At 47.2% G+C, this 26,739-nt stretch overlaps 2 protein-coding genes across 7 annotated transcripts; both read left to right on the top strand.

The window, feature by feature from the left end:
* Positions 1-845: 845 nt before the first annotated feature.
* MSH5 (mutS homolog 5) lies at positions 846-24,427 on the top strand. Of its 4 annotated transcripts, XM_027603808.2 has the most exons (25): positions 970-1,215; positions 1,305-1,458; positions 1,718-1,841; positions 2,536-2,616; positions 2,801-2,863; positions 3,655-3,776; positions 3,963-4,072; positions 4,313-4,348; positions 4,701-4,783; positions 5,740-5,785; positions 11,017-11,155; positions 11,281-11,343; positions 15,955-16,083; positions 16,375-16,447; positions 16,608-16,717; positions 16,961-17,041; positions 21,417-21,504; positions 21,655-21,844; positions 21,962-22,088; positions 22,502-22,651; positions 23,019-23,093; positions 23,276-23,419; positions 23,599-23,736; positions 23,906-23,979; positions 24,198-24,427. In XM_027603808.2, exons 2-25 carry the CDS (start codon positions 1,318-1,320, stop codon positions 24,307-24,309), a joined length of 2,499 nt encoding a protein of 832 aa, XP_027459609.2. In that variant the 5' UTR covers positions 970-1,215; positions 1,305-1,317; the 3' UTR covers positions 24,310-24,427. The 4 variants fall into 4 exon arrangements, with proteins under 4 accessions (XP_027459611.2, XP_027459609.2, XP_027459610.2 ...); XM_027603810.2 differs by lacking the exons at positions 970-1,215; positions 1,305-1,458 and adding an exon at positions 846-887; XM_027603809.2 differs by lacking the exon at positions 2,536-2,616.
* Positions 24,428-24,942: 515 nt separating this feature from the next.
* On the top strand, positions 24,943-26,661 carry SAPCD1 (suppressor APC domain containing 1). Of its 3 annotated transcripts, none has more exons than XM_035728512.1 (6): positions 24,943-25,065; positions 25,182-25,450; positions 25,945-26,037; positions 26,151-26,240; positions 26,340-26,429; positions 26,521-26,661. In XM_035728512.1, exons 2-6 carry the CDS (start codon positions 25,319-25,321, stop codon positions 26,548-26,550), a joined length of 435 nt encoding a protein of 144 aa, XP_035584405.1. In that variant the 5' UTR covers positions 24,943-25,065; positions 25,182-25,318; the 3' UTR covers positions 26,551-26,661. The 3 variants fall into 3 exon arrangements, with proteins under 3 accessions (XP_035584405.1, XP_027459682.1, XP_027459684.1); XM_027603881.1 differs by having other exon boundaries at positions 24,952-25,065; positions 25,310-25,450; XM_027603883.1 differs by lacking the exon at positions 26,521-26,661 and having other exon boundaries at positions 24,952-25,065; positions 25,310-25,450; positions 26,340-26,435.
* Positions 26,662-26,739: the final 78 nt, after the last annotated feature.

Raw genomic sequence — 26,739 nt, 5'->3', positions numbered from 1 at the left:
AAAATTAAAACTAGACCCAGGAGTGCCCTCGTGGGGGTGGTCATACCCTGCACCAAGTAAACAGGCAAAGGAGGACTAAGACAGGAGTCTCACTTATTTCTGCTTATTTATTTGAAATACGTAGTAGCTCTTACTAGTTTACCAGGCACTGTTCTAAGCTTTCATAAATATTAACTTAGGGTGGGTACAAATATATTTTTTAAAAAACAAATATATTTTTTTAAGATTTTATTTATTTGTCAGAGAGAGAGAGCACACACAGCAGGCAGTAGCAGCAGGCAAAGGCAGGGGGTGAAGGAGGCTTCCTACTGTGCCATGCGGGACTCACTTCCAGGACCCTGGGATCATGGCCTGAGCCGAAGACAGACGCTTTAACGACCGAACCACCCAGGCGTCCGTCGTGGGTACAAATATTAATTTAGAGTTGCTGGCACAGGCTTAATTAACGTTGCTTATCTCCACTCTCCAGAAAAAAATACAATTCGCCTCTGCCCCTTTAGCCAGCTCACCCCCAACAGCCCTAGACCAGTTCCTGGGCTCTGACTCAAACGCGCTTCCGACTTTCTCACAGGCTCCACCTCCCGTCAATCAAAGCCCAGAAACCCGGAAGGCCGGAGGCTCTAGTGCTAAGCAACGGCACAGGCGGGAATTTTGAACGTTCTGGCACCGCCCCATATGCGAATGGACCAATCAGTGTCCAGCCGTCCCAGCAACTGTTTATTCCCTCTCTCGCTCTGTTGGATCTCCAGGCAGGATCCGGATCTCTCCGACCAATAGCCGCTAAGAAGGGCGGGGCGTGTGCGCGCGCACCCCGTCCTCACGCCAGTATGCCCCTCCTGCGGGCTCAAGGCTGTTAGTGACGTGGTTTCGCGCACGTAGCGACCCAGGTGACTGAAAATGCGGGAAGATGCCGCGAGTTGTCAGCGGCTGGGGTGGGAAAGTCTAGAGGTTAGGGCTGCAGTCGTGGGGGTGTGGTTGGTAGTGGCGGAGAGAGGAGCGGTACAGACTCCCCCCACAGAGCCCTCCAGCCAAAGTCCAACCTCTGCGTGACCGAAATGAGGGTGGGGCGAGTGGAGTTTTGCACAGTCTGGACTTTAGTGACGTACCTGAGAAGTCGCCCGTCAAAATGTCCCACACATGTTAAAAACAAAATGTTACCGCAGCTCTCCCAGGCCCTCGCAGCCCTGCGCCTCAGCCCCCTCCCAGAAGTCCTGGGTGGGTTTGCGTTTCTGCGGAACCCCTACCCCAGCCTCCCCGCGATGAAACCTCGCTCCTGAACCGCCTTCATTTTCTGCTCCCCGCAGAGCCTCCAAGGCCATGGCTTCCGTCGGAGCGATCCCAGGCAGGACGCCAGAGGGTCCGGGGCCCGGGGCAGCCTCGGCCAGCTTTCCCAGCCCGGCCCCGGTGCGGGGCCCCGGGGAGGCCGAGGAGGAGGAGAATGAGCAGGAGCCGGCGGAGGTCTCTGGGGCGGCGTTGCCGGGAGCAGCAGGCGCTTGGGTCCGGGGAGCGGGGCGTTTGTTGGACCGTCGGGATGTTAGAATAAACGGGCTGGGAAGAGCTAGCTAGTCGCGTGCCTCTGCTCTGTTTCACACTTACTGAATGGGGATGAGGATGACTGTCTCAGGGATTCCATAAAATGATTACAATTAAGCAAGACATGGCATAACCTTGCATAACCCAGCAGTTCAAATATGTTTCCTTTCTTCCTCCGGGACAGATCCATCTGTGTTTCCTGTGGACTTCAGGATACTTGGGCATTGCCTATTATGACACTAGTGACTCCACCATCCACTTCATGCCAGATGCCCCAGATCACGAGAGTTTCGAGCTTCTCCAGAGAGGTGGGGGCAGAACCATGGGTTCTGGGACTGGAGGTGTATTTCACTCATATATCCTCACCTGACTCAGTCTATTTTATTAGTTGACTCCTAGAGGCTCTCTCTGTTTATAGGAATTCATTTCATTATTTAAGGAACGTTTATTAGGTGCTTACAGTGTATCAGGTGCTGGACATACAGTCCTGGGCAAATCGGTCATGTCTGTCCTTCAGACGTTTTTAGTCTAGTGACAACATCCAGGCCACTCCTCTTCCCTCCTACCGCCCTGGCAGTCTTACTACTCTTTTCCAGAACTTCATGCCTGAGTCGTACCTATGCTCCCAATGTGCAGAGCCCTCCTTAGTTTTGGAGGAAATGAGGGTTTTTTTTTTTGTTTTTGTATTTTTTTAGGATTTTATTTATTTATTTGAGAGAGAGAGAATGAGAGATAGCACGAGAGGGAAGAGGGTCAGAGGGAGAAGCAGACTCCCCGCCGAGCAGGGAGCCCGATGTGGGACTCGATCCCGGGACTCCAGGATCATGACCTGAGCTGAAGGCAGTCGCTTAACCAACTGAGCCACCCAGGCGCCCTGTTTTTTGTTTGTTTTTTGGGGGGTTTCTTGGAGGGGGTAAAGGGAGATAGCAAAGGGAGGGCAATGGGTTCCCTCTTAGAGGATAAAGATCCTTTAACTCATTTGGTCTCCATTCTCCTTCTAAGTGTTGGATGAAATCAATCCCCGGTCTATTGTTACGAGTGCCAAACAGGATGAAAATATGACTCGGTTTCTAGGGAAGCTTGGTAAGGACTGGGTAAGGGGAAAAGTGAAAATGGGGAAGGACTAAACTGTGGAATATTCCAGGAGACTAAAGGGTCTTGGGGAGAGCTAAAGCCAGGAGGCCAGAATTGGGTGACAGGGAAGGTGGGACAGAAGCAGGGGACTGAGATGTCCAGACTGATGGCCCTTTCTTTGCTTCCCCCACAGCCTCCCAGGAGCACAGAGAGCTTAAGAGACCTGAAATCATATTTTTGCCAAGTGTGGATTTTGGTACTTCCTTTGCTCTGCCCAGCCCCCCATCCCAGTTTCCCTACCCTTTCTCCTTACTCCAGCCCCATAATCAGAAGTCTCCTCTCAGCTTTATCTCATCCTAACCCTTGGTGTTCTCCAAGCCCCATAACCAGTGTCCTCAAGATCTCTCCTGCTCCCTACTTTTTATTTATTTATTTATTTTTCCTACTTTTTAATAACCTGAAACCTTGTGAAACTTCCACATAGACATGTCTAGGGATGAGGGCCTTCGCTGAGGAGTGGTGGATAGCTTTGATTGTTAGAATTTTCACCTTTAAGACAAAGCCATTTGTCTCAAAAAAAAAAAAGAAAGAAAGAAAAAAAGGCTGACTCTGATGATCATAAGGCACTTCCATAACCTTCCCAGGCTCACAAAAAGGATAGGGAATGTTCTATCCTAATTAGATGTTAAAACATTAGTGTTATTCATTCCTCTATTAATATGATCTTTTTGACCCCAAATCCCAAATAGATACCTCCCTGAGTCACTTATCTTTCTCAGGTTGTGCTCTCAGCCAAAGATCTTTATATTAAATGTAAAATACAGCGAGAATTAGACTGAGTGTGAAGATTTGGTTCTTGTTTCAGCTTTTCACTAACTGCCTGTGGCAGCTTGGCAAGTCACATCATCTCTCTTGCTTTTATTGTCTCATTCTTTTTTTTTTTTAAGATTTTATTTACTTATTTGTCAGAGAGTGTTGTCTCATTCTTAAAATGGGGTGAGAAATTGGGCTACGGGACCTTTCTTTCCCATGCCTCCCCCAAAATAGGTCTGGAGATAAGCAAACAGCGCCTCCTTTCTGGAAACTACGCCTTCACTCCAGACTCCATGACTACCACTGAGAAAATCCTCTTCCTCTCCTCCATTATTCCCTTTGACTGCCTTCTCACGGTGAGAAGGGTCCTGGGATGCAGGGGCTGGGATGCAGCAGGCTGGAGAAAGGGACAAGCACCCCATTTCTGGGGTTGAGTCCTGGGACGTGCTGGTCCAACCCTGGAAAATAATAGTTTTCCCTGGTGTTGTCCAGCCTCTAGGATATCGGGACTGACCTCAACTCCATTCCTGATCCCCTCCCAGGTTCGGGCACTTGGAGGGTTGCTCAAGTTCCTGGGTCGAAGAAGAATTGGGGTTGAACTGGAAGACTATAACGTCAGCGTCCCCATTCTGGGCTTTAAGAAATTTGTGTTGTAGGTGATTTACCCTAATTTTAAGCAAAATTAGGTGGGATTGGGAGGCCTGAATAGTAAGACGGGTGGGGGTGCGGGAAGTGGGCGGTACCCCATTGGGTAAAGTGCTCTAGGACACATAGGAGCACCTGAAGGGGATGTGGAGCTCTGGGGAGAAGACTGAGAAGGGTGGAACCTAGCAGTGAACTCACACTGCCTCTACCCCAGCCACCTTCCCTTTTGCTTGTTTTCTGTTCTCAGGACCCATCTGGTGAGCATAGATCAAGACACGTACAGGTAAGGAGATGGAGGCAGGCTGTCATCTCAGGGGAGGGAGAAGGATTAAGTTTAATGCTGTAATAATCCTAATGAGGCTCCAGTTTCTTTAATGCCGGGGTTATTAAGGTCTGTCTCCTTGAAGGAAAGGGAAGAGAGGGCGAGGAGAAAGGAGGAAAAGCACAAAGGTGTCAAATAGATATCCTGCCTTCCTGAGTCACTTATTCTGAAGAGAAAAACTGAGGCAGAGAGGAGTATGGGACAGACCTTACAACAACACTTGATCTCAGGAGCGTGTTCCCAACCTCCATTCTATTTTCTGAATTCCCTTAAAAAACCTGTTACCTCAAACGCCTCCATTTCTCCCTGACAGCGTTCTGCAGATATTTAAGAGTGAGGCCCATCCCTCAGTGTACAAAGTGACCAGCGGACTGAAGGAGGGGCTCAGCCTCTTTGGTGGGTATGCCCCTTCCCTCATCCCACACTATGAAAGCCTGCCAGAAAAACAGCTGCCTCCAAACACGGGTCCCAGCCCCTCTGTTCCCACTTCACTCCCACTGCCAGATGTCTCTTCCACTCCCATCAGCTCTCTCTCTCTCTCTCTTTTTTAAGATTTTATTTATTTGACAGAGAGAGAGACAGCGAGAGCAGGAACACAAGCAGGGAGAGTGGGAGAGGGAGAAGCAGGCTTCCTGCAGAGCAGGGAGCCCGATGCGGGGCTTGATCCCAGGACCCTGGGATCATGACCTGGGCCGAAGGCAGATGCTTAACGACTGAGCCACCCAGGTGCCCCTCCATCCAGCTCTCTTACCTCTTTGTACCCTCCCTGAGCTTGGCATCTCCACTCGCCCACAGTTGTCCAGTGTCATTTGCCTATCGTCTCTGACTTGACCAATTCCATGTTCATTCCTTGGGCTTGCATGGATGTTTCTGCTAGTCATGCACCTGTCCAGGGACTTGGGGAGGCCCTATGTATAACTGCATAACTGCCCGTGTTTTATTGGCATTGAGTCTTTATCAGTTGTCTCTGGCTTTAGGGTGTGGTCGGGACATCGCCCCAAGTATCCACATGGTTTCACTGTGCATATCTTGGTGGATTGTGTCTAATGTTTACATATATGTTTTGGGCTCTTTGTGATTCCAACTACAACCACTCTGTGTATTTTTCTGGCTGACTGTTCCTGGGAGTGCCTGTCCCTCCCCTAAGCCCATGTAAGGTAATCCTGGCTCAGACTTGTGGCCAGGCGCTGGCTTTAGCTGCCTTTGTGTCCTGTATCCAGGGAACGCCCCCAGGACAGCCTGCCCAACACCCGAACCTCTGGCCCAGATGCCTGTTTAGACACATCCACACATTCCTTTCCCTGCCCCTGCCTTGTAATAAGCTTACTCCCTGCCCCTGCTCCTGCCCACAGGAATCCTCAACAGATGCCGTTGTAAGTGGGGAGAGAAGCTGCTCAGGTGAGTCTCACGGACATGCCACAGGCTCATGCATGCAGTCTACAGGCACATGCGCACACCACTCCATCCGGTAGTAATAAAAACGACTGCCCCTTCCCAAATGCTGGCTAAATGCATTTAATCCTTACAACAACCCCATGTGGTAGCTAGTATTATCCTCATTTGATGTTGTCAGCACAGATACCCATATGCCCATTGATGATACAGACTGGCACACACACAAGCAGCAGAAACAGTCACAAAACACTAATGCACACATGGTAATATCTTTTTTTAATTGAAGTATAGTTGACATACAATATTATATTAGTTTCAGGTGTACAACATAGTGATTCAACGTTTATATACATTATGAAGTGATCACCACGATATAATCTAGCTACTATCTGTCACCATGTAAAGTTGTTACAATATTATCAACTATATTCCTTATGCTGTACGTTGTCTTTTTTTTCTTAAATGTTTTATTTATTTATTCATGAGAGTCAGAGAGAGAGAGAGAGAGAGGCAGAGGTAGAGAGAGAAGCAGGCTCCCTGCCGAGCAGGGAGCCCGATGCGGGGCTCGATCCCAGGACCCTGGGATCATGACCTGAGCCGAAGGCAGATGCTTAACCATCTGAGCCACCCAGGCGCCCCAATGTACATTGTCTTTTTTTAATAACTGGAAGTTTCTACCTCATATGGTAGGGCTTTATTTTATTTATTTTTAAAGATTTTATTTATTCATTTGACCGAGAGAGAGTGGGAACACAAGCAGGGGGAGTGGCAGGCAGAGGGAGAGGGAGAAGCAGATTCCTCGCCAAGCAGCGAACCCTGATGTGGGGCTCGATCCCAGGACCCTGGGATTATGACCTGAGCTGAAGGCAGACACTTAACCGACTGAACCCCCAGGCGCCCTGGGCTTTATTTTTTTTTTTTTAATATATAGTTTTTAAATTTTTATTTTTTTTTTATTTGTTTTTAAAGATTTTATTTATTTATTTGACAGAGAGAGACACAGTGAGAGAGGGAACACAAGCAGGGGGAGTGGGAGAGGGAGAAGCAGGCTTCCTGCAGAGCAGGGAGCCTGATGCAGGGCTCGATCCCAGGACCCTGGGATCATGACCTGAGCCGAAGGCAGACGCTTAACAACTGAGCCACCCAGGCACCCCAAAGATTTTTTTTTTAAGATTTTATTTATTTAAGGGAAAGAGAGAGAAGGGGCAGAGGGAGAGGGACAAGCAGACTCCCCGCTGAGCAGGGAGACCAACGTGGGGCTTGATCCCAAGACCCTGAGATCATGACCTGAGCCGAAGTCAGATGCTCAACCGAATGAGATACCCAGGCGCCCCTAAAAGATTTCTTTAATTTTAAGTACAATATACCCCCCAAATGGGGCTCCAACTCACTATCCCAAGATCAAAAGTCACGTGCTCTACCGACCAAGCCAGCCAGGCACCCCACACAGTACTATCTTTAATTATAAAACCGTACTTCCAATTTGAGCTATTCTTTTTTTTTTTTTTTTAGATTTTTATTTATTTATTTAAGAGAGACAGATAGAGGGAGAGCAGAGGGAGAGTGAGAAAGGGAGAAGCAGACTCCCTGCCAAGCTGGGAGCCCGACGTGGGACTCGATCCCGGGACCCCGAGATCATGACCCGAACTGAAGGCAGACACTCAACCGACTGAGAATTTGAGCTATTCTCTGATGACTTTCAAAATTGTGTCTCTAGTTCCAAATTCCATATGTGGAATGCACACCGCACATCATCCCCACTTGCAATTTCCACATAGTTCAAACTCAGAGCATCTAAATTGATGTCCACTGGACCCGTTCCTCTTCTTGCATCCTTTTTTTTCTGGCTAATGGCATTGCTGGCAATACTGCTTTTCAAGTGCCGAACCTTGGATTGATGCTTCTCCTTCATCCTTCATATTCAATTATTCACTAAAGCCTATTGATTCTACCCTGAGATGCCTTTCTCAGCCATCCCCCTCCCTCTTCCCACTGCTCTAATTCTGGCTATGATCATTTCCAACCTGGAGCCTCACAGTCACCTTCAAATTGGTCTCTCTGCCTCTAATCTCTTCTTTTTCTAATTGTTCTTCGTTCCAAAATACTTGTCATTCCAAAATAGATATCTGAGCGTGTCACTCCACTTTTTTAAATCTTAAGTAGAAAAAAAATAACAAACCTCAGGAGGCTTTCGCATTCCCTGCCGGGATGAAGATCAGCATCTTTAGCAGTATGGTGTTCAGAGCCCGTCCCATTCACCTCAACTTAAATTTCCACGATTATCTTCTCAAGCGCTGCCTAAATCCTTTCTCACTGGATCCACCCTATATTCCAGTTGTTTGGGCCACTTTCCGTCATGGAAATACGCCAAGCCTGTGTTTATGCAGTTTCTTCTGCATAGTCTTTTCCTTGTTCTTCACCTGTCAGAATCTTACATCCTCTTCAAGGTGCAAGCCCACTATCACCTCTTCCATGAAACCTTCACAGGCACCTATAGGGAGACGGACGTGCACCTTCCCGTTTGCTTAGTGCCTGCTTATGTTTTCTGGCTGCACTGTCACATCAGCTTGAAGTTAGCGGTCAGTGAACCTGCTTGCTCTCATAACTGCAAGCTCCATACAGCTGTCATACCTGTGACCTCAGTGCCTGGCACATGGTCTTGGATGTGGTAGCACCCAGTGAGTGAGCATGGTACCCAGGTGCAAGCACATTGGTCACATGGTCTCTACAAACTCAGAGCTGAAAGCTTTGATAGCCCACAGGTGCACAATTCTTTCCCCACCTCACCTGCCCTGCACTGTGTGTCTTTGGTGGTTTTCAGGATAATCCCTGAGGTCATTTCCAGGTAACTGGGATCATTTAATTACCCCCACATTCTACAGATGCAGATCTCTCATCTCAGCAAGGGATGAGAGGGAAGGAATTCTTAGTGGAGAAGAGAACAGAGTTAAAGTTGGGGAAGAGTGCAGATCCCCCAGGTAGGTTGCAGCAGGGCACGGAAACATAACCTGAATTATGAACTAAGGACCCAGTTGGCCCAGCTGAACAGGGCACCAGGAAGGTGACTGAATGTCACAGTATGCTCTGAAGAGCACTGTCCTAGCCATCTGCGGACCTGAGTTCGAGACCCAGCTATACTTCTTACTAGCCCCATGACCTTGGACAAGCTGCTTATTCTCTTAAGGGCTTCATTTTCTCAGCTGTAAAATTAGGAGGTTTAGCTTGACTAAGATTTCTCCTGGCACTAGCAGTATATGAGTCAGAAAAACCCCAGGATTTTACAAGATAGGCAGCTTGGCAAAGCTCTCCAAGGTGGGGACAGGTATTCACAGTTTGGCCTACACTTGCTGCCCGTGATGCTGTTTGTGGCTGAGGAGCAGAGGTGCCTAAAACCCACCCTCGAATCCCACTCAGCCCTCCGCTTCACCCTAGCCTGGGGTGTTCTAACCTAGGGGGACTGGCCCTCTACTATGGTGTGAGATACATATCCCCAGGCCCCAGCGTCTCCACAGGTTGCTTCTTGTATAAAATAGCATGTGCCTAATGGCTGCTCTAATGCAGAAAAGAACTCATGGGCCCACAGGTCCTTGCAGAGTCTCACACTCTCCGTAGCCACAGAAAGACAGGGACACCCAGAATTAGACAAACCCAGATGAGACATTTATTATTGTATACTAATTCAGTTTATTAGAAAATACCTCAGGCATACAAAAGGTGGAAGTAATAATGGTGATGATGATGATATAAACCTCTATGTTTACACCAGCAAAATTAAGAATAAGATAATGTTATTAAAAGCCTGGCTGGCTCAGTGGGTAGAGCATGTGACTTTTGATCTTGGGGTCATGAGTTCAAGCCCCACATTGGGCATAGAGCTTACTTGAAAAATGGGGGGTGTGTGGCCTGGGTGGCTTAGTAGGTTCAGCGTCTGATTTTGGCTCAGGTCATCATCTCAGTGTCCTGGGATGGAGGCCCTGCGTCAGGTTCCCCACTCAGCAGGGAGTCTACTTGTCCCTCTGCCCACCCCGTGTTTGTGCCCTCGCTCTCTCAAATTAAATAAATAAATATTAATTTTTTAAAGTCTAAAAAAAAGAATGTTATGGAAGCCTCTTAAAGTGTCCCTTGCCAATCCTTTTTTCTCTGCAGAGATGACCATTATCATGAATTGAGGACGTACCATTCCGCATGGAATGGCTATATACTTTTACAGAAGAACAGGAAAAGACGAACGTCTGTGCTGTTACACCCGGAGGCACTTTCACAGCCAAATACATTTAAACTCATGCTGACTCACCCTCTCCTACTCAGCCGCGGAGAAAGCTAGAGTGTTGGCACACAAATACTTCAATACACTGCTTTCCCTCTAAATATTGACAAGCTCTATCGCATATCCACATGGAATGACACATGGTCACATCCATCAAAACCATGATAAACAGTTGTGCTCACATGCAGAGATTTTTAGTAGATATGTGTAAACACACCCGCATAGATAGGACACTGGGCTTGCCAGTACAGATACATATCACCACAATCCCCAGGGCCCTCCAAACACACACTGTCACAAATTGAGATCAAGACAGTGATGAGAGGGCACCTGGGTGGATCAGTCAGTTAGGTGTCTGCCTTCAGCTCAGGTCATGATCCCAGAGTCCCAGGATCAAGCCCCGTGTTGGGCTCCCTGCTCAGTGAGGAATCTGATTCTCCCTCTGACCTCCCTCCTTCTCGTGCTTGCTCTCTCTCTCTCCCTCTCAAATAAATAAAATCTTTTTTTAAAAATATTTTATTTATTTGACAGAGAGAGACACAGTGAGAGAGGGAACACATCAGGGGGAGTGGGAGAGGGAGAAGCAGGCCTCCTGCCGAGCAGGGAGCCCAATGCGGGGCTCAATCCCAGGACCCTGGGATCATGACCTGAGCCAAAGGCAGATGCTTAACGACTGAGCCACCCAGGTGCCCCAATAAAATCTTTTTTTTTAAATTTTATTTTCTAATTAACATATAATGTATTATTTGTTTCAGGGGTACAGGTCTGTGATTCATCAGTCTTAACACAATTCACAGCGCTCACAGTAGCACATACCCTCCCCAATGTCCATCACCCAGCCACCCCATCCCTCCCAACCCTCTTCACTCCAACAACCCTCAAATAAATAAAATCTTAAAAAAAAAAAAAAGACATTGATGAGCACAGATGTAATTTCTGGTCCCCCTACTTCATCCCTCACTTTTAGGCTGTGGTTCACACGTCCGACTCAGGACCTGGGAGAGCTAAATTCTCGGCTGGATGTCATTCAGTTTTTCCTCCTACCTCAGAATCTGGACATGGCTCAAATACTGCATCGGTTGCTGGGTCATATCAAGAATGTACCTGTGAGCCCAGGGTGGGGGCAAGGAGGTGGGGAAGGAGCTTGAGGGTCGGTAGTGGACATCGGGCTTCTTGGGGGGCACTAGAATGGGAGAAGGAAAACAGTGGCCATCCCTTTGTCTGACTGTAGCTGATTCTGAAACGCATGAAGCTGTCCCACACCAAGGCCAGCGACTGGCAGGTTCTGTACAAGGTAAGGCCTCCCTTCTAGAAGCCCAGAGGTCCAGGTTAAGCCTCTCAGCAGGCAGTCCAGACCCTCGGTACTCTGCTCACCCGTCCAACTTTATCCCAACACTTTAACAGCAACAACTTTGTATTGTGGAAACTCAAAAAAATTTAGAATAGTATAATGAACCCCCACGTACCCAGCATACAGCTTTAACACCTAGACTCATACCAATCTTGTTTCATGTATATCTTCTCCCCCTTTCCCCTTCCTGGATTAGTTTGAAGCAATTCCCAGCCATCATATCATTTCACCTATAACTATTTCAGTATGATTTCTAGAAGAAAATTGCTTTTAAAAAAGAATAACAATACCATAGTCTTACTAACAACATAATTCTTGAATATCATCAATTATCTGATGTTCACATTTCTAATCCTCTCTTAAATGTCATGATTTTAAAAAAATACATTTTGTTTAATTAGGCTGAAAATATGTTCAACATATAGCAATGGGATGATGTCTCTTGAAGTCCCCTTTGTGGGTTCCATTTTCATTTCACTGTTCTCCCTCCATGTCTATCTCAATCTTTAGTTTTCTTTTTTCCCTTGCAAGTTATTTGGTGAAGAAATGGGATTGTTTGTCCAGTAGAGTTTTCCTTAACCTGGATTTTGCTGATTACATTCTGTACGTGTTTTTGACATGTTTTACTCTCTTCTAGAATTTTTGTAAATGGATCTAGAAGACTGACCAAATCCAAGTTTGATTTTTTTTCAATATTGTTTTATAAGCGGAGGAATATAATGCCTGATATGTCTGTCTCTCTTTTTGTGATGTTAGCAGCTTTTGATGTTTAATACCTACGTCCATTAATTCCTTAGGGATTGCAAAGTAGTGTTATTCTGTCATTCTTTCTCTATTTATTAGTCTGAATGTTTCTGTAAAGAGAAACTTCCTCTCATCTGCTTTTTGGTTATTCAGTGGTACATTTCATATCGTAGAAATTGCTTGATTTTCTCCCCTGCCTTTATTTACCAGCTCTTCAGCATATGGGAAATTATTAGTTCCCTAACATGCCCCACGGTAGCCAATGTATTTTTTGTTGTTTTAATATCATCATAAACTCAGATTTACACGTGTTTCAGTCCATTGCATTTTTAATCTTTCTACATGTTCAGATTATTCTATCTGTGGCTAATGGGAGCCTCTTCATGTTGGCTTCTGAGTCCCTTAAACATGACCCCAGTAGACGTCCGCACTTGATCACTTCCCTCCTGCTCCCTTGTTTGAGAAGATGTACCAGATATATCATTTACATCTCCTGGTTCTTTCTTTTTTTAAATTATATTGATTTATTTTAAGTAATCTCTACACCCAAGGCAGGGCTTGAACTCACAACCCTGAGATCAAGAGTTGTGTGCTCTACTGACTGAGCCAGCCAGGTGCCCCTACATCTCTTGGTTCTGACCCAGAACCAGATCTTTCTTCAAAGAGCGCTGGTTCCTTTTAGTGAAAAATGGCATTTCTGTATCACAGTCTGAATCCTAGAGGATGCACACACAGCATGTTTTGCTTATTGCTTTAAAGGCTTTTCTGCAGACATATCTAGAATTTTTAAAAAGTAAAATACATGACTAATTGGTACTGATACCAGCAATTTAAATTCAGAAGCACAGGGTTCTTACCTTGTATATTCCTATACTATCCCCTTCAACCTTCCTTCTTCCAAGTGGAAATTCTGGTTCTCAATAACACTAGGAATGATAAGATTAGAATATCACTCATTTTCTTTTCTTACATTACATCCACAACAATCTTAGTATAGCAACACCAGCACTACTACCAATGATATTATTGCTGAAAATAATTTAAGATTTTTTTGGGGGAAGAAGGGAAGTTCTTTTTGTCCCTACTAAGGATACAGCCAAATGACTGTGTTTTAGTCACTTGGAATAGTTCCTCTCTGTGTGGTTATGTCACTATCTGAATATACATTTGTGTTCATTTGTTTCATTCTATTTTTGATTTTTAGGAATTGGTTTTTAATTTTTTGTTAAAGGTTTTATTTATTTTGTCAGAGAGAGAGAGCCCAAGCAGGGGGAGCGGCAGGCAGAGCAGTTAGAACAGGCAGAGGGAGAAGCAGGCCTCCCGCTGAGCAGGGAGCCTGATGTGGGACTCAATCCCAGGACCCAGGGATCATGACCTGAGCCGAAGGCAGTCACTTAACCAACTGAGCCACCCAGGCATCCCTGGTTTTTTAAGATTTAATTTACTTTTAAAATTATGTAAAATATTTACACAGTTTCAAAATGTAATCTCCCAAACAAGGTATAGGCAACTAATTCTAGTTTCTGTCTTTTCCCCCTTTCCACCTTTAACATTTTCTTTAAAAAATTTTTAAGATTTATCCTTCTGTTGTTTTGTTTTAATTTCTTTTTTAAAAAATAATTTAAGACATAAAGAAAAGCCGCAAAAATTGTACAGGGTGTTCTTATATACCTTTTCACTCAGTTTCCATTAATGTTAACATCTTATAAAAAAATGTTAGCATGTTACATAATCATAGGCCAATTATCTCATAAATATTTTATGAGTTATAATTCAATGCTGTTGTTTATTTTGCTCAAATTTTTCTAGTTTAGATCTTTGAGAGTTCTTTTCAGATTGGCTTTTAATATGCCCATTTGGCCTTCAGATTGGCTTTTCAAATTCAGATAGGCTTTTGATAATGCCCTTCTGACATGGCCCCCAGTCCATTTTTTAATACTTCGTAAGTTTCTACCACTACAAGATGTTCCAGGCTCATCTTATATTTTCTTTGCCCCAGCCCTGGAATCAACCATTTCTCCAAGGAGTCCTGGTTACCTTCTTTGGAGGATAGTATTAGAAACCAGATCTGGACACTAGACCCACGTGGTTATTGCTACTGGGTATCTGTCTGTCACTTCTCACCACAGACAGAGCTAAGAAATAAATCCATGTATGCTAACCCATGCATTGACATCTGTATTCCTGAATCGATCGATCTATATATTAAAGAACCCAAGAGTTCATACTCATACCTCTGATTCCAGGTCAATACCACAGGGTATTCCTCCTTTCCTCATTTGTAACTTCCTTCTCTGACAGTGTGAAAGCTGCTTCTCATTATCTACAGCAGTTTTCTTTGAACATGAATAGTTATATGTAACTATTTGTATATTCCATTCCCACTACTCAGCATTCATCCTCCGCTTCAGCCCAGCCAGGCTATGCATTCGGGCACTCTGCTGAGGAGACCCACTGTGTTCTGCTCAGTATAGTGTGGTGTTTAAAGGCCAGACACCTGCGTTCAAATCCCAGCTCTTTTATTTACTCTCTGTGAGACTTTGAGCAAATTATGTTATTTCTTTGTGCTTCAGGTTGCAGGTCTGTAAAATGGAGATAATGCTAGTCCCTATCTCCTAAGATTCTTCTGAGGAACAAACGAAATTAACATGTAAAGAGTTTAGAACATTGCCTTGCCTGTCACTTAGTAAGCATTCAGGAAGTGTTAGCTCTTTGTTCTACTGCTACTTGCCTGTGCCCTTGCTCTGAACCAGAGTACCCTCCTTCCTTTGAATAGCCTTATTCATGACCCAGTTTGGTTCCTTTTTTTTTTTGAGAGAGAGAGTGGGTATGCACACACTCGGCCTGTGGAGGTGAGGGTGGGCAGAGGGAGAGGGAGAGAGAGAGAATCTCAGGCAGGCTCCATGCCCAGCGTGGAAGCTGACTCCGGACTCAAATCCCAGCTCTTTTATTTACTCTCTGTGAGACCTTGAGCAAATTATGAGGCCACAAAGAACTAAAATGTGGCCCCTGTCCCAGAGGAGCTCATGGTCTAGTGAGGATCCTGAGATCATCACCTGAGCCGAAATCAAGGGTATCAAGAGTTAGACACCCAATCAACTGAGCCACCCAGGGGCCCCTCGTTTCCTTTTCTCTGTAAAGATATCCCCAATGATGTTAGCCCATATTAGTCTTATTCTCTGAACTTCCTTAATAATTTTAGTCAGTTCCATATTGATCAATCTGTCTTGTGAGTAGGCATTGTTTTTGCTGCTTGTTTGCTTGTTTCCATCATGGCTAGATTATAAACCCTTTAATATATATACTTGTGTCCTCTGCCACCGAGTAAGGCTCAGTAGATGTCGGTGTGTCCATGCAGTCTAACCTTGGCAGCTACCTCAGGGCACTGACCTTCACCCTGGGGAATTAACTGTCAATGACCCTAACCCTTCCTCTCTTCCTGCTCCCTTACCTCAGTGCTGTCTTGCCCCTTCTGCTCATGTACTTCTCTGCCTTTCATAGCCCCACTTCTCTTTCTCCTTCCTCAATATGAAATCCTCTCCTCTATTAAAGCACCTACCATTTTATTTTTAAATTTTCTGGGTCTATTTCTGTCTTTCTCACTAGACCATGAGCTCATCTGGGACAGGGGCCACATTTTAGTTCTCTGTGGCCTCACTGTTGAGTGCCTGACACAGTTTTACAGATGCCATTTCCTCACTTACTGTTTCTTCTTTGCCTTTGAGATCCTCTGTCTTTCTTACTGTGATTTCTCCCCTGTCCTTCCCTGTCCCCTCGCCTCAGCCCACCTTCTGTCCATTTCTGCTACAGACTGTGTACAGTGCCCTGGGTCTGAGGGATGCCTGCCGCTCCCTGCCCCAGTCCATCCAGCTCTTTCAGGACATTGCCCAAGAGTTCTCTGACGACCTGCACCATATCGCCAGCCTCATTGGAAAGGTGGTGAGTGGAAGAAAGAGGCAGAGCCCCTGGGGACCTAGGGGAGAGAGGTGGGATTGGAGGATGGAGAAAGAGCGGGCTCTGGGGAATGTGGTGTTGAAGATGGGAGACATCAAGGTCAGTTGGGTGACCAAAGAATGGGATGGTGAGAGGAGGTGGCAGAACATCAGAGACGTGCTTGGAGGGTTAGGGTCAAAACAGGAAATGCAGGGCGAATAGGGGCCCAAGGAGAGGTGAGGAACAGGACTGGGGACAGTTTTGGGTGATGAGCAACTGGATGTTTTATCTCCTCAGGTGGACTTTGAGGGCAGTCTTGCTGAAAATCGCTTCACAGTCCTCCCCAACATAGATCCTGACATTGATGAGAGTGAGTGTTGGGTGTGCAGTTGGGCCTGTGAGCCCTGAAACACGAGCCCACCCAGTGACGGGGTACCATCATCAGTAGGCGGCCACTACAACTGGGGATAACTGGGGCCAACATGGCAGGAACCTTACTTTTGATACCCACATGTCTTCCATCCTCCTAGAAAAACGAAGGCTGATGGGACTTCCCAGTTTCCTCACTGAGGTCGCCCGGAAGGAGCTAGAGAATCTGGACTCCCGTATTCCTTCTTGCAGTGTCATCTACATCCCTCTGGTGAGGGCAGGAGGGTTGGGTGTAACCCCCAGGGATCTTTTATGGGAGATATTAAGCTCTTGAAGGACACACTGCTAGATAAGAAAACTCCTGGAGAAACCTGAAGGATATGAACACCCTGTGGTAGCTTTAAGCCCCTGAGGGAAGCACTGCAGAATATAGGAATCTCTGGTGCCCTCCAGGGAGATGAGGTGCCCAGTACTTGGTTCTTTCCTCCCTGTTTTATCTCTTTACTCTCCTCAGATTGGCTTCCTTCTCTCTATTCCCCGCCTGCCTTCCATGGCAGAGGCCAGTGACTTTGAGATTGAAGGACTGGACTTCATGGTAAGACCCTTGACCTCTGTAGGGGGTAATAAGAGAAATAAGTCAATAGCTGAGGGAGGGCTTTACCCTATCAGTACTTCCCAATATGGGTTGTCTCTTCTGTAGTTCTACTTTGATCCTTACCAGCTCTGAGATAAAAGGGAAAGAAGTCAGGGTGGGAAAGAGACGAAAGACATGTACTCTGAAAACTATAAAACCTTGATGAAAGAAATTGAAGATGACACAAAGAAATGGAAAGGCATTCCATGGTCTGGGGTTGGAAGAACAAATATTGTTCAAATGCCTATACTACCCAAAGCAATCTACAGATTTAATGCAATCCCCATCAGAATACCAACAGCATTTTTCACAAATAATCCTAAAATTGGTATGGAACATAAAAGACCCCAAATAGCCAAAGCAATCTTGAAAACAAAACAAAACAAAACAAAACTGGAGGTATCACAATTCCAGAGTTAAAGTTGTATCACAAAGTTATAGTGATCAAAACAGTATGATGTTAGCACAAAAATAGACACATAGATCAATGGAACAGAACAGAAAGCCCAGAAATAAACCCATGATTATGTGGTCAATTAATCTTTTTTTTCAAGATTTTATTTATTGGGGTGCCTGGGTGGCTCAGCCAGTTAAGCGTCTGCCTTTGGCTCAGGTCATGATCTCAGGGTCCTAGGATTGAGCCCCACGTTTGGCTCCCTGTTCAGTGGGGAGTCTGCTTCTCCCTCTCCCTTTGCCCCTCTCCTCCCTCCCCAACGCTTCCCTGCTCTTGCTCTCTCTCTCTCTCTCTCTCTATCAGATAAATAAAAATAAGGCACCTCTGGTCAATCCATCTTTGACAAAGCAGGAAAGAATATGCAATGGGGAAAAGATAGTGTCTTCAACAAATGGTGTTGGGAAAATTGGACAGCTACATGCAAAAGAATGAAACTGGGCCGCTTTCTTACACCATACACAAAAATAAACTCAAAATGGATTAAGGACCTTAATGTGAGACATGAAACCATAAAAATCCTAGAAGAGAACACAGGCGGTAATTTATCTCACATTGGTCATAGCAACATCTTTCTAGATAGTCTCCCGAGGCAAGGAAAACAAAAGCAAAAATAAACTATTGGGACTACATAGGGGCGCCTGGGTGGCTCAATCTGTTAAGCGTCTGAGTCCTGGTTTCGGCTCAGGTCATGATCTCAGAGCCGTGAGATCAAGCCCTGCACTGGGCTCCTCGCTCAGCACGGAGTTGGCTCGTCCCTCTCCGCAACTCCCCCCACTCATGCTCTCTCTCTAAAATAAATAAATAAATATATATAAAAATAAATAATCTTTAAACTACTGGGACTACATCAAAATAAAAAGTTTCTGTGCTGCAAAGGAAACAACTGATAAAAAACAACCTACTGAATGGCAGAAGATATTTGCAAATGACGTACCCAATAGAGGGTTAGTATCCAAAATATATAAAGAACTTAAGGGCTGTTTGGCATGAGACTCTTGATCTCAGGGTTGTGACTTTGAGCTCCACACTGGGTGTAGAAATTATTTAAATAAATAAAACTTTAAAAGTACATAACACCAAAAAAATAAATAATCCAATTAAAAAATAGGCAGAAGACATCTTCAGACATTTGTCCAAAGAAGACACGTGCAGATGGCCAAAAGACACATGAAAAGATGCTCAACATCACTGATCATCAGGGAAATGCAAATCAAGACCACAATGAGGGGCACCTGGGTGGCTTAGTCGGTTAGGTGTGCCAACTCTTGATTTTGACTCTGATCATGATCTCAGGGTCATGAGATCGAGCCCTGCACTGGGCTCTGCACTCAGCACAGAGTCTGCTTCTCTCCCTCTCCTGCTGCCCCTCCCCTCTCTCCCTCTCAAATAAATAAATCTTAAAAAAAAACCCACAATGAGATATCACCTCATACCTGTTAGAATGGCTAAAATTAAAAAATCAAAAACTCAAGACACAACAAGTGTTGGTGAGGATGTGGAGAAAAAGGAACCCTCATGCACTGTTGGTGGGGATGCAAACTGGTGCAGCCACTGTGGAAATCAGGATGGAGGCTTTTCAAAAAATTAAAAATAGAACCACCCAATGATCTAAGAATCACACTACTGAGTATTTACCCAAATATACCCAGAGAATACAAAAACACTAATTCAAAGAGATACATGCACCTCTATTTTATAGCAGCATTGTCTACAATAGCCACGATGTGGAAGCAGCCCAAGTGTCCACTGATAGATGAATGGATAAAGAGGATGTGGTATTACACACAGTGGAATATTACTGAGCAATAAAAAAGGACAAAATCTTACCATTTGCAATGGCATGGAGTATTATGCTAAGTGAAATAAGCCAGTCAGAGAAAGACAAATTCCATATGATTTCACTCGTGTGTGGAATTTAAGAAACAAAACAAATGGACAAAGAGAAAAAGAGACAAACCAAAAAATAGACCCATAACTATAGAGAACAAACTGATGGTTACCAGAGGGGAGGTGGGTGGGGGGATGGGTGGAACAGGTGGAGGGGATTAAGAGTCCACTCATCTTGACCACAGAGTAATGTGCAGAATTGTTGAGTAATATACACCTGAAACTAATATAACACTGTATGCTAACAATACTGGAATTAAAAAATAAAGTAGAGGGGCGCCTGGGTGGCTCAGTTGGTTAAGCAACTGCCTTCGGCTCAGGTCATGATCCTGGAGTCCCAGGATCGAGTCCCGCATCGGGCTCCCTGCTCGGCGGGGAGTCTGCTTCTCCCTCTGACCCTCTTCCCTCTCGTGCTCTCTATCTCTCATTCTCTCTCTCTCTAATAAATAAATTTTAAAAATTAAAAAAAAAGTAGAAATCATCAGCGGGAGGCATAACTAAACTAGTCCTTAAGAATGAATATTTGGCGGGGGGGGGCACCTGAGTGGCTCAGTCAGTGAAGTGTCCAACTCTTTTTTTTTTTTTAAGATTTTATTTATTTATTTGACAGAGAGAGAGACAGCAAGAGCAGGAACACAAGCAGCCAGAGTGGGAGAGGGAGAGCAGGCTTCCCACCGAGAAGGGAGCCCAATGCGGGGCTTGATCCCAGGACCCTGGGATCATGACCTGAGCCGAAGGCAGCCGCTTAATGACTGAGCCACCCAGGCGCCCCAAAGCATTCAACTCTTAGTTTCAGCTCAGATCATAATCTCAGGGTTGTGAGATCGAGCCCCGCCTCAGATTCCATGCTGAGCGTGGAACCTGCTTAAGATTCTCTCTCCCTCTCTCTCTCTGCCCCTTCCCCCCAATCCACACTCCCTCTCTCTCTCTTAAAAAAAAAAAAAAAAGATTATTTGAATGATAAACTTATAAAGAAAATAAGGACTTGATTCCCAAAGAGGTCAGAACAGAGGTTACTTTTGAGGAGTTTGAGAGGGTTGTGATTAGGATGGCTCTCTGGGGTAGCTGACAAAATTTTAGCTTTTTTTTTTAAGATTTTATTTATTTATTTGAAAGAGACAGAGAGCGAGAGCAGGAACACAAGCAGGGGGAGTGGGAGAGGGAGAAGCAGGGAGCCTGATGTGGAGCTTGATCCCAGGACCCTGGGATCACAATCTGAGCCGAAGGCAGACACTTAACGACTGAGGCACCCAGGTGCCTGAAAATTTTAGTTTTTTAACCTACTCTGCAACCTACATGGTTGGTTACAAGGGTATTTGCCTCATAACAATTCCTTAAGCTATATATTTGCTTTCTGCAGTTTTCTGCATCTGTTCTTTTTTTTTTTTTTTAAGATTTCATTTATTTGAAAGAGACAGAGGCGAGAGCAGGAACACAAACAGGGGGAGTGGGAGAGGGAGAAGCAGGGAGCCTGATGTGGAGCTTGATCCCAGGACCCTGGGATCACAATCTGAGCCGAAGGCAGACACTTAACGACTGAGGCACCCAGGTGCCTGAAAATTTTAGTTTTTTAACCTACTTTGCAACCTACATGGTTGGTTACAAGGGTATTTGCCTCATAACAATTCCTTAAGCTATATATTTGCTTTCTGCAGTTTTCTGCATCTGTTCTTTTTTTTTTTTTTTAAGATTTCATTTATTTGAAAGAGACAGAGGCGAGAGCAGGAACACAAACAGGGGGAGTGGGAGAGGGAGAAGCAGGCTTCCCGCAGAACAGGGACCCTGAAGCAGGGCTCGATCCCAGGACCCTGGGATCATGACCTGGGCCGAATGCAGACGCTTAACCAACTGAGCCACCCAGGCGCCCTCTGCATCTGTTCTATTTTTAAATAAAAGTTTTTTAAAAGAAAAAAAAAAGGCGTGGGGCCAGACGTGGTATTAGAGAAGATGGGGACCAAGAATGCAAAGCCCACAGCTTTGAGCCCTTGTTCCCAGTTTCTGTCAGAGGAGAAGCTGCACTACCGTAGTGCTCGAACCAAGGAGCTGGATGCATTGCTGGGGGACCTGCACTGTGACATCCGGGGTGAGGAGAAGCAAAAGGCTGGAGGGGCGGGCAGCTTGGGGTATCTCAGACTCTATCTGCAAGCCTGTTTCCAGGTCTCTGCTGGCTTCTTTGTCTCTTCCTTTTCCCATGGAGCTGATGCCCAGCTCCCTCCCCCCCCCCCCCCCCCAGACCAGGAGACCCTGTTGATGTACCAGCTGCAGTGTCAGGTACTGGCACGGGCTGCTGTCTTGACCCGGGTGTTGGACCTTGCCGCCCGCCTGGACGTCCTGCTGGCTCTTGCCAGTGCTGCCCGGGACTATGGCTACTCAAGGCCCCGTTACTCCCCCCAACTCATTGGGGTCCGAATCCAGAATGGCAGGTGAGAACAGAAGGGGGTGGAGGCATAGACACCAGGGGCCCAAAGGCCCCATCTTCTGGTGGCTTCATTAGTCTGCATTCAGAGGCCACGTGTGAGGTACCTTTCTACCCACTGCAGACATCCCCTGATGGAACTCTGTGCCCGAACCTTCGTGCCCAACTCTGCAGAATGTGGTGGGGACAGAGGGAGGGTCAAAGTCATCACTGGACCCAATTCCTCAGGGAAGAGCATATACCTCAAACAGGTGAGGAGAGTCCCTGCACACTGGGCCTCTGGCATCTTCTTCATTGTCTCCATCTCCCACCTGCCTGCAAACACAAGTCCCTGCAGCTCCTCCCTGGTGTTCTGACCCTGACCTGTCATGGAAAGACCATCGTGCACACATGTTCTCTCTACTTGAGGCAGAGCCGTGCTCTAACAGATCCCTCTGTGGCCTGATAGCCTCTCCCCACCTCTGAACAGGGCCGTGCTGCTCCCAAGTGTGCCTCTGTCCACTCTCCCGCCCTCTTTCCTGATTCTAAAGAGAGCTGAGGGGGCTATCCTCTCCTATTAAATTGTGTCCGCCCCTCCTTGATCTATAATTCACCCCTCAGCCTTGCCTAACCCCCAGGCCGGACCACACCACCAGGCCCAAGACCCTGTCTCCTCCATGTTTAGGTAGGCTTGATCACATTCATGGCCCTGGTGGGCAGCTTTGTGCCAGCAGAGGAAGCCGAAATTGGGGCTGTAGACGCCATCTTTACCCGAATCCACAGCTGTGACTCCATCTCCCTGGGCCTCTCTACCTTCATGATCGACCTCAACCAGGTCAAAGGGAGCAAAGGGCGGTGGGGCTGCGGGAGGGTGTTAGTGCGGAAGGAACTCTATTCTCGAAAAATGATCAGAACAAGAAAACCATTCTGTCTGCTGCATGCCTTCTATATTAGGGGCAGGGAGCACCGAGTTCAGACACTGGGAGAATCAATACCATGAACCTTTACTGAACCTTTGCTTTGCATGAGGCACTGTTGGCAATGAAAAGATGAACAAAACACGAGTCTTGCCATTAGTGCACTTGCAGTCCAGTAGGGTGGACACACACACAAGCAGCTTTACTCACAGGCACACTGTGGTCAGTGCATTGCAGGCCTTGAACACTACTGAAACGCTCCCTTGTCCACCTGGTGCCCAGCAGGTGGCGAAAGCAGTGAACAATGCCACCAAGCAGTCTCTGGTCCTCATTGACGAATTTGGAAAGGGAACCAACACGGTAAGGAGACAAGCTGATGAGAAACTGAGGAGGGGGAAGTGGTGGGGAGGCTCAGGAGAGGAATAGGGGGTATGTAGGCAGAAAAGAAACAGAAAAGTGCAAGATGGGGATGGCTAGGGCAGGTGGAGAGGTCACACGGGGGCACCTGTGGTTCAGTACCCTCACCCCTGCCCTGTGCGCAGGTGGACGGGCTCGCGCTTCTGGCCGCTGTCCTGCGACACTGGCTGGCACTTGGACCCACGTGCCCTCACATCTTTGTGGCCACCAACTTTCTGAGCCTTGTTCAGCTCCAGCTGCTGCCACAAGGGCCCCTTGTGCAATATTTGGTAAGGATACCAATCTAGCCCTCTGGGGCTCCCTAGGAGGAGCATTTACCAGAACCCAGAACAGGCTCCTCAGAACAGAGGCATCCTTCCTGTTTCTCACTCCCCACAGGGATTGGTCAAGGGTTTCAGGGCAGGATGCAGTGACTCATGACACACTGTCCCCTTCTATCTCTTTTAAGACCATGGAGGCCTGTGAGGATGGGGACGACCTAGTCTTCTTCTATCAGGTGTGTGAAGGTATTGCCAAGGCCAGTCATGCCTCCCACACAGCTGCCCAGGCTGGGCTTCCTGACCAACTCCTTACTCGTGGCAAGGAGGTGAGATCCAAAGGTCAGACACCTCCATCAGGGCTCCCTACCGTTGTCCCTACTCCTCTCAGGGGCCTGGGTTTCTGGGTCCATGGGATTTCTGACCCTTATTTCCAATTCTCTTACCCAACTCCCCCACCCCACCCCACCCCACCCCACCCCCACTTCTTGTTGCTAGGTCTCAGACTTGATCCGCAGTGGGAAACCTATCAAGCCTGTCAAGGAGTTGCTAAAGGAGAAGCAAATGGAAAAGTGAGTGTGTGTGGCCCAGTGTCCTGGTTCTTTTCAGCATGTTCTGCGGCTCTTCTCCCCCTTTCAGGATCCTGACAGCCTCTTTGACCTTCAAAGACCCAGGATTTGTTCGAAATCCCTAAATTTTTCCTGGGTTCCCTGTGCCACAGCCTCTCCCCTCTGCCTGGGGACTCAGTTTTCCATTCTGCCATAAACCCTGCTGTCCTCTCTCCCCTCAGTTGCCAGACATTAGTAGATAAATTTCTGAAACTGGATCTGGAAGATCCCAACTTGGACCTGGACCTTTTCATGAGTCAGGAAGTGCTGCCTGCTGCCACTGCCATCCTTTGAGAGCCCCTCCTTGGCCCTCCTCCACCTCTACCTGTTTCCTCACCTTCCCCAGATGCAGAACTCTCAGCTTTCATGGAAATTTTGTTTCATATTAGGAATAAAGTTTACTGCAGAGAAAGTTATTGTTTCTTTAGACCAGCCAATACAAAACAAAAGACTAAGAACGAGATGAAACACCAAGCAGAAGTCCACAGAGGGGCCTGCCCTGCCTCATTAAACACACAGGGACGTGGGGTGCCTGGCTGGTGCAGTCGGCAGTGCGCGACTCGTGATCTCGGGGTCGTGGGTTCGAGCTTCACGTTGGGTGTAGAGATTACTAAAAATAAATCAACTTAAACACACACACACAGTGACACTGCTGTAGGGAGACCCTTGGGTCCCACCCAGGGGGACGTCACGAGGACCAGCCCTTTCAACAGACCCTACAAAAGCAGATGAGAAGGAAGACAGAGAAACCCAACAGAGACGATCTTTCCCCTAAGTAGGAACACCCCAGCCTCAGACAGACACAGCAGAAAGGGCCCCGGGGGGGGGGGGGGGCTGGAAAAGAAGGTAGGACGCGCACAGGGCAGGAGGGGGGCGGAGGGGAGGAGCCAGCCCAGGCGCCAGTGGGCGTGGCTCCGCCCTTCCCACCTCGGAGCCATGGGGAGCCAGGGGCCTGGCGGGCCGCCCCGCGGCGGGGCTCCCTACACGGTTCTGCTGCTGCCACTGGGGACAAGCCGCCGGCACCCAGGGGCCCGGAGCTTCTTCCTCTGGGTGAGTATTAGTCCAGCAAGAGGTCCCAGGGAAGCCCACTCCCTGGATCTGCCCCTACATTTCCCCTCAATTTTGAGGACCCATAAGTCTTCTCCCCTGCCTCCCCTGCCCTCCAGGTGCTCAGTGGTCAGTCTGGGCTCACACTCCGTGACCAGACAGTGAACCCAGCCAAGGGTTGTGACGAAGGGCCACGGCCCAGAGCCCTGCTGTGGAGCAAGTCAGCCTCCGCTTCTTGCCTTCCCAGCTGCAGAGGATGCAGGCTCTGGAGAGGGAGCAGGACGCCCTGTGGCAGGGGCTGGAGCTGCTGGAGCGCGGCCAGGCCTGCTTTGAGGGCCGTCTGAGGGAGGCACTGCAACAACAGCAGCACCTAGGGGCTCTTGGTGAGGTACGGGGCTGCTGTGTGGTGTGCGGGAGCAGGGACATGTGGACAGCCTGACACCACCCTGGGAAGGCCAGAGTTAACGGGCAGGGATCATGAACTGGAAGCAGCATTGTAATGACTGGATGCCACCAAGCAGTTAGGTTGGTGTTCATTGTTGGGATTGGAGGGGGCCGGTCTGCATTCCATTCAGAGGACCATGGTTTGGATCACCCCATTGAGATGGGGAGTGGCCTGGATTATTCCAATGGGTTAGGACTAGACAGGGAGGATCCATAAAGAATAAGGAAGGAAAGGGGTACTGTGCTATTTGAGGGGGTAGAAGAACTGGATTTCAAAGAGATGGGAGTGGAGAGTATCTGATTTTTCCAGCTACCTTGAGGGCTATTGAGATGAGGGGACCCAGATGGAGAAGAGGTATGGCCTGTGGTGACAGAAAGAGTGGCAGATGGACCTCACCATGTTTTCACCATGTTGTCAGCCTCCAACTCCTCCTTTAGAATTTTCTAACAGATTTACACTCAGAGTCTCATGGCCCCCAGTTAGCCCAGATTCAAAAGGTGAACATGTGTTTGCAGAATCTGATTCAGAAGGTGAGTTATTGTTTTTCGTTTAGATTTTTGGGAAGTGAGGGAAGAGAGGGGACTTGGGATCAACACTGGTTTAACAGAAAAAAGCAAATCCTGCCCTTCCCCCCCCCACCCAGTTCTCCCCACATCCCTTAAATAAGGCTAGTTCCTGTCCTGCCCAGGACTGGAAGGGAAGGCCAAGGAAGCAGAACTTACGGCAGCAACAGGTAAACTGTAGGGGAGTGGAGGGGAGGGCGGAAGCCCTGGGCCCACGCGGGGGGGGGGGGGCAGTGCAGATGCCCACACTGTTTCTCTCCTTTCTCCAGGAGTTGTCGAGGCAGCAGAAGGGAGGCATTCAGCCAAAAAGCGAGACCACTCAGCCGGGCTGCCCCAAGATGCAGAGGGGCCCAACCCATGTATAAAGCCTCCTCTGGGTTTCCTCATTTGGTGAGGGGGGAGGCTGACTCAGAAACCCCAGTCTCCTCATTCTGCCTCTTGACTTAACAGATAAATGGCTCCAGGTGGTGGGTCAACTGAAGTCCAAACATCTTGATGTAAAGTTTCTTCTCTGCAACTGAAAACTTCCATTTCATCTTCTCCGTGTCTTATGCCTTCACTCTCCCTTATATGATATGCATAAATGATCTTTCTTTGAAATCCGTCTCTAGAGAAGACATGTTTATTGAAACTGTCCTTCAACTTTATTTTTTTTTAAGATTTTATTTA

The sequence above is a fragment of the Zalophus californianus genome, chromosome 7 (assembly GCF_009762305.2).
Source record: "Zalophus californianus isolate mZalCal1 chromosome 7, mZalCal1.pri.v2, whole genome shotgun sequence".
In the NCBI taxonomy this organism is placed as follows: Eukaryota; Metazoa; Chordata; class Mammalia; order Carnivora; family Otariidae; genus Zalophus; species Zalophus californianus.
The sequence above is the reverse complement of the archived record's forward strand: the minus strand, read 5'-3'. Positions and strand labels throughout refer to the sequence as shown.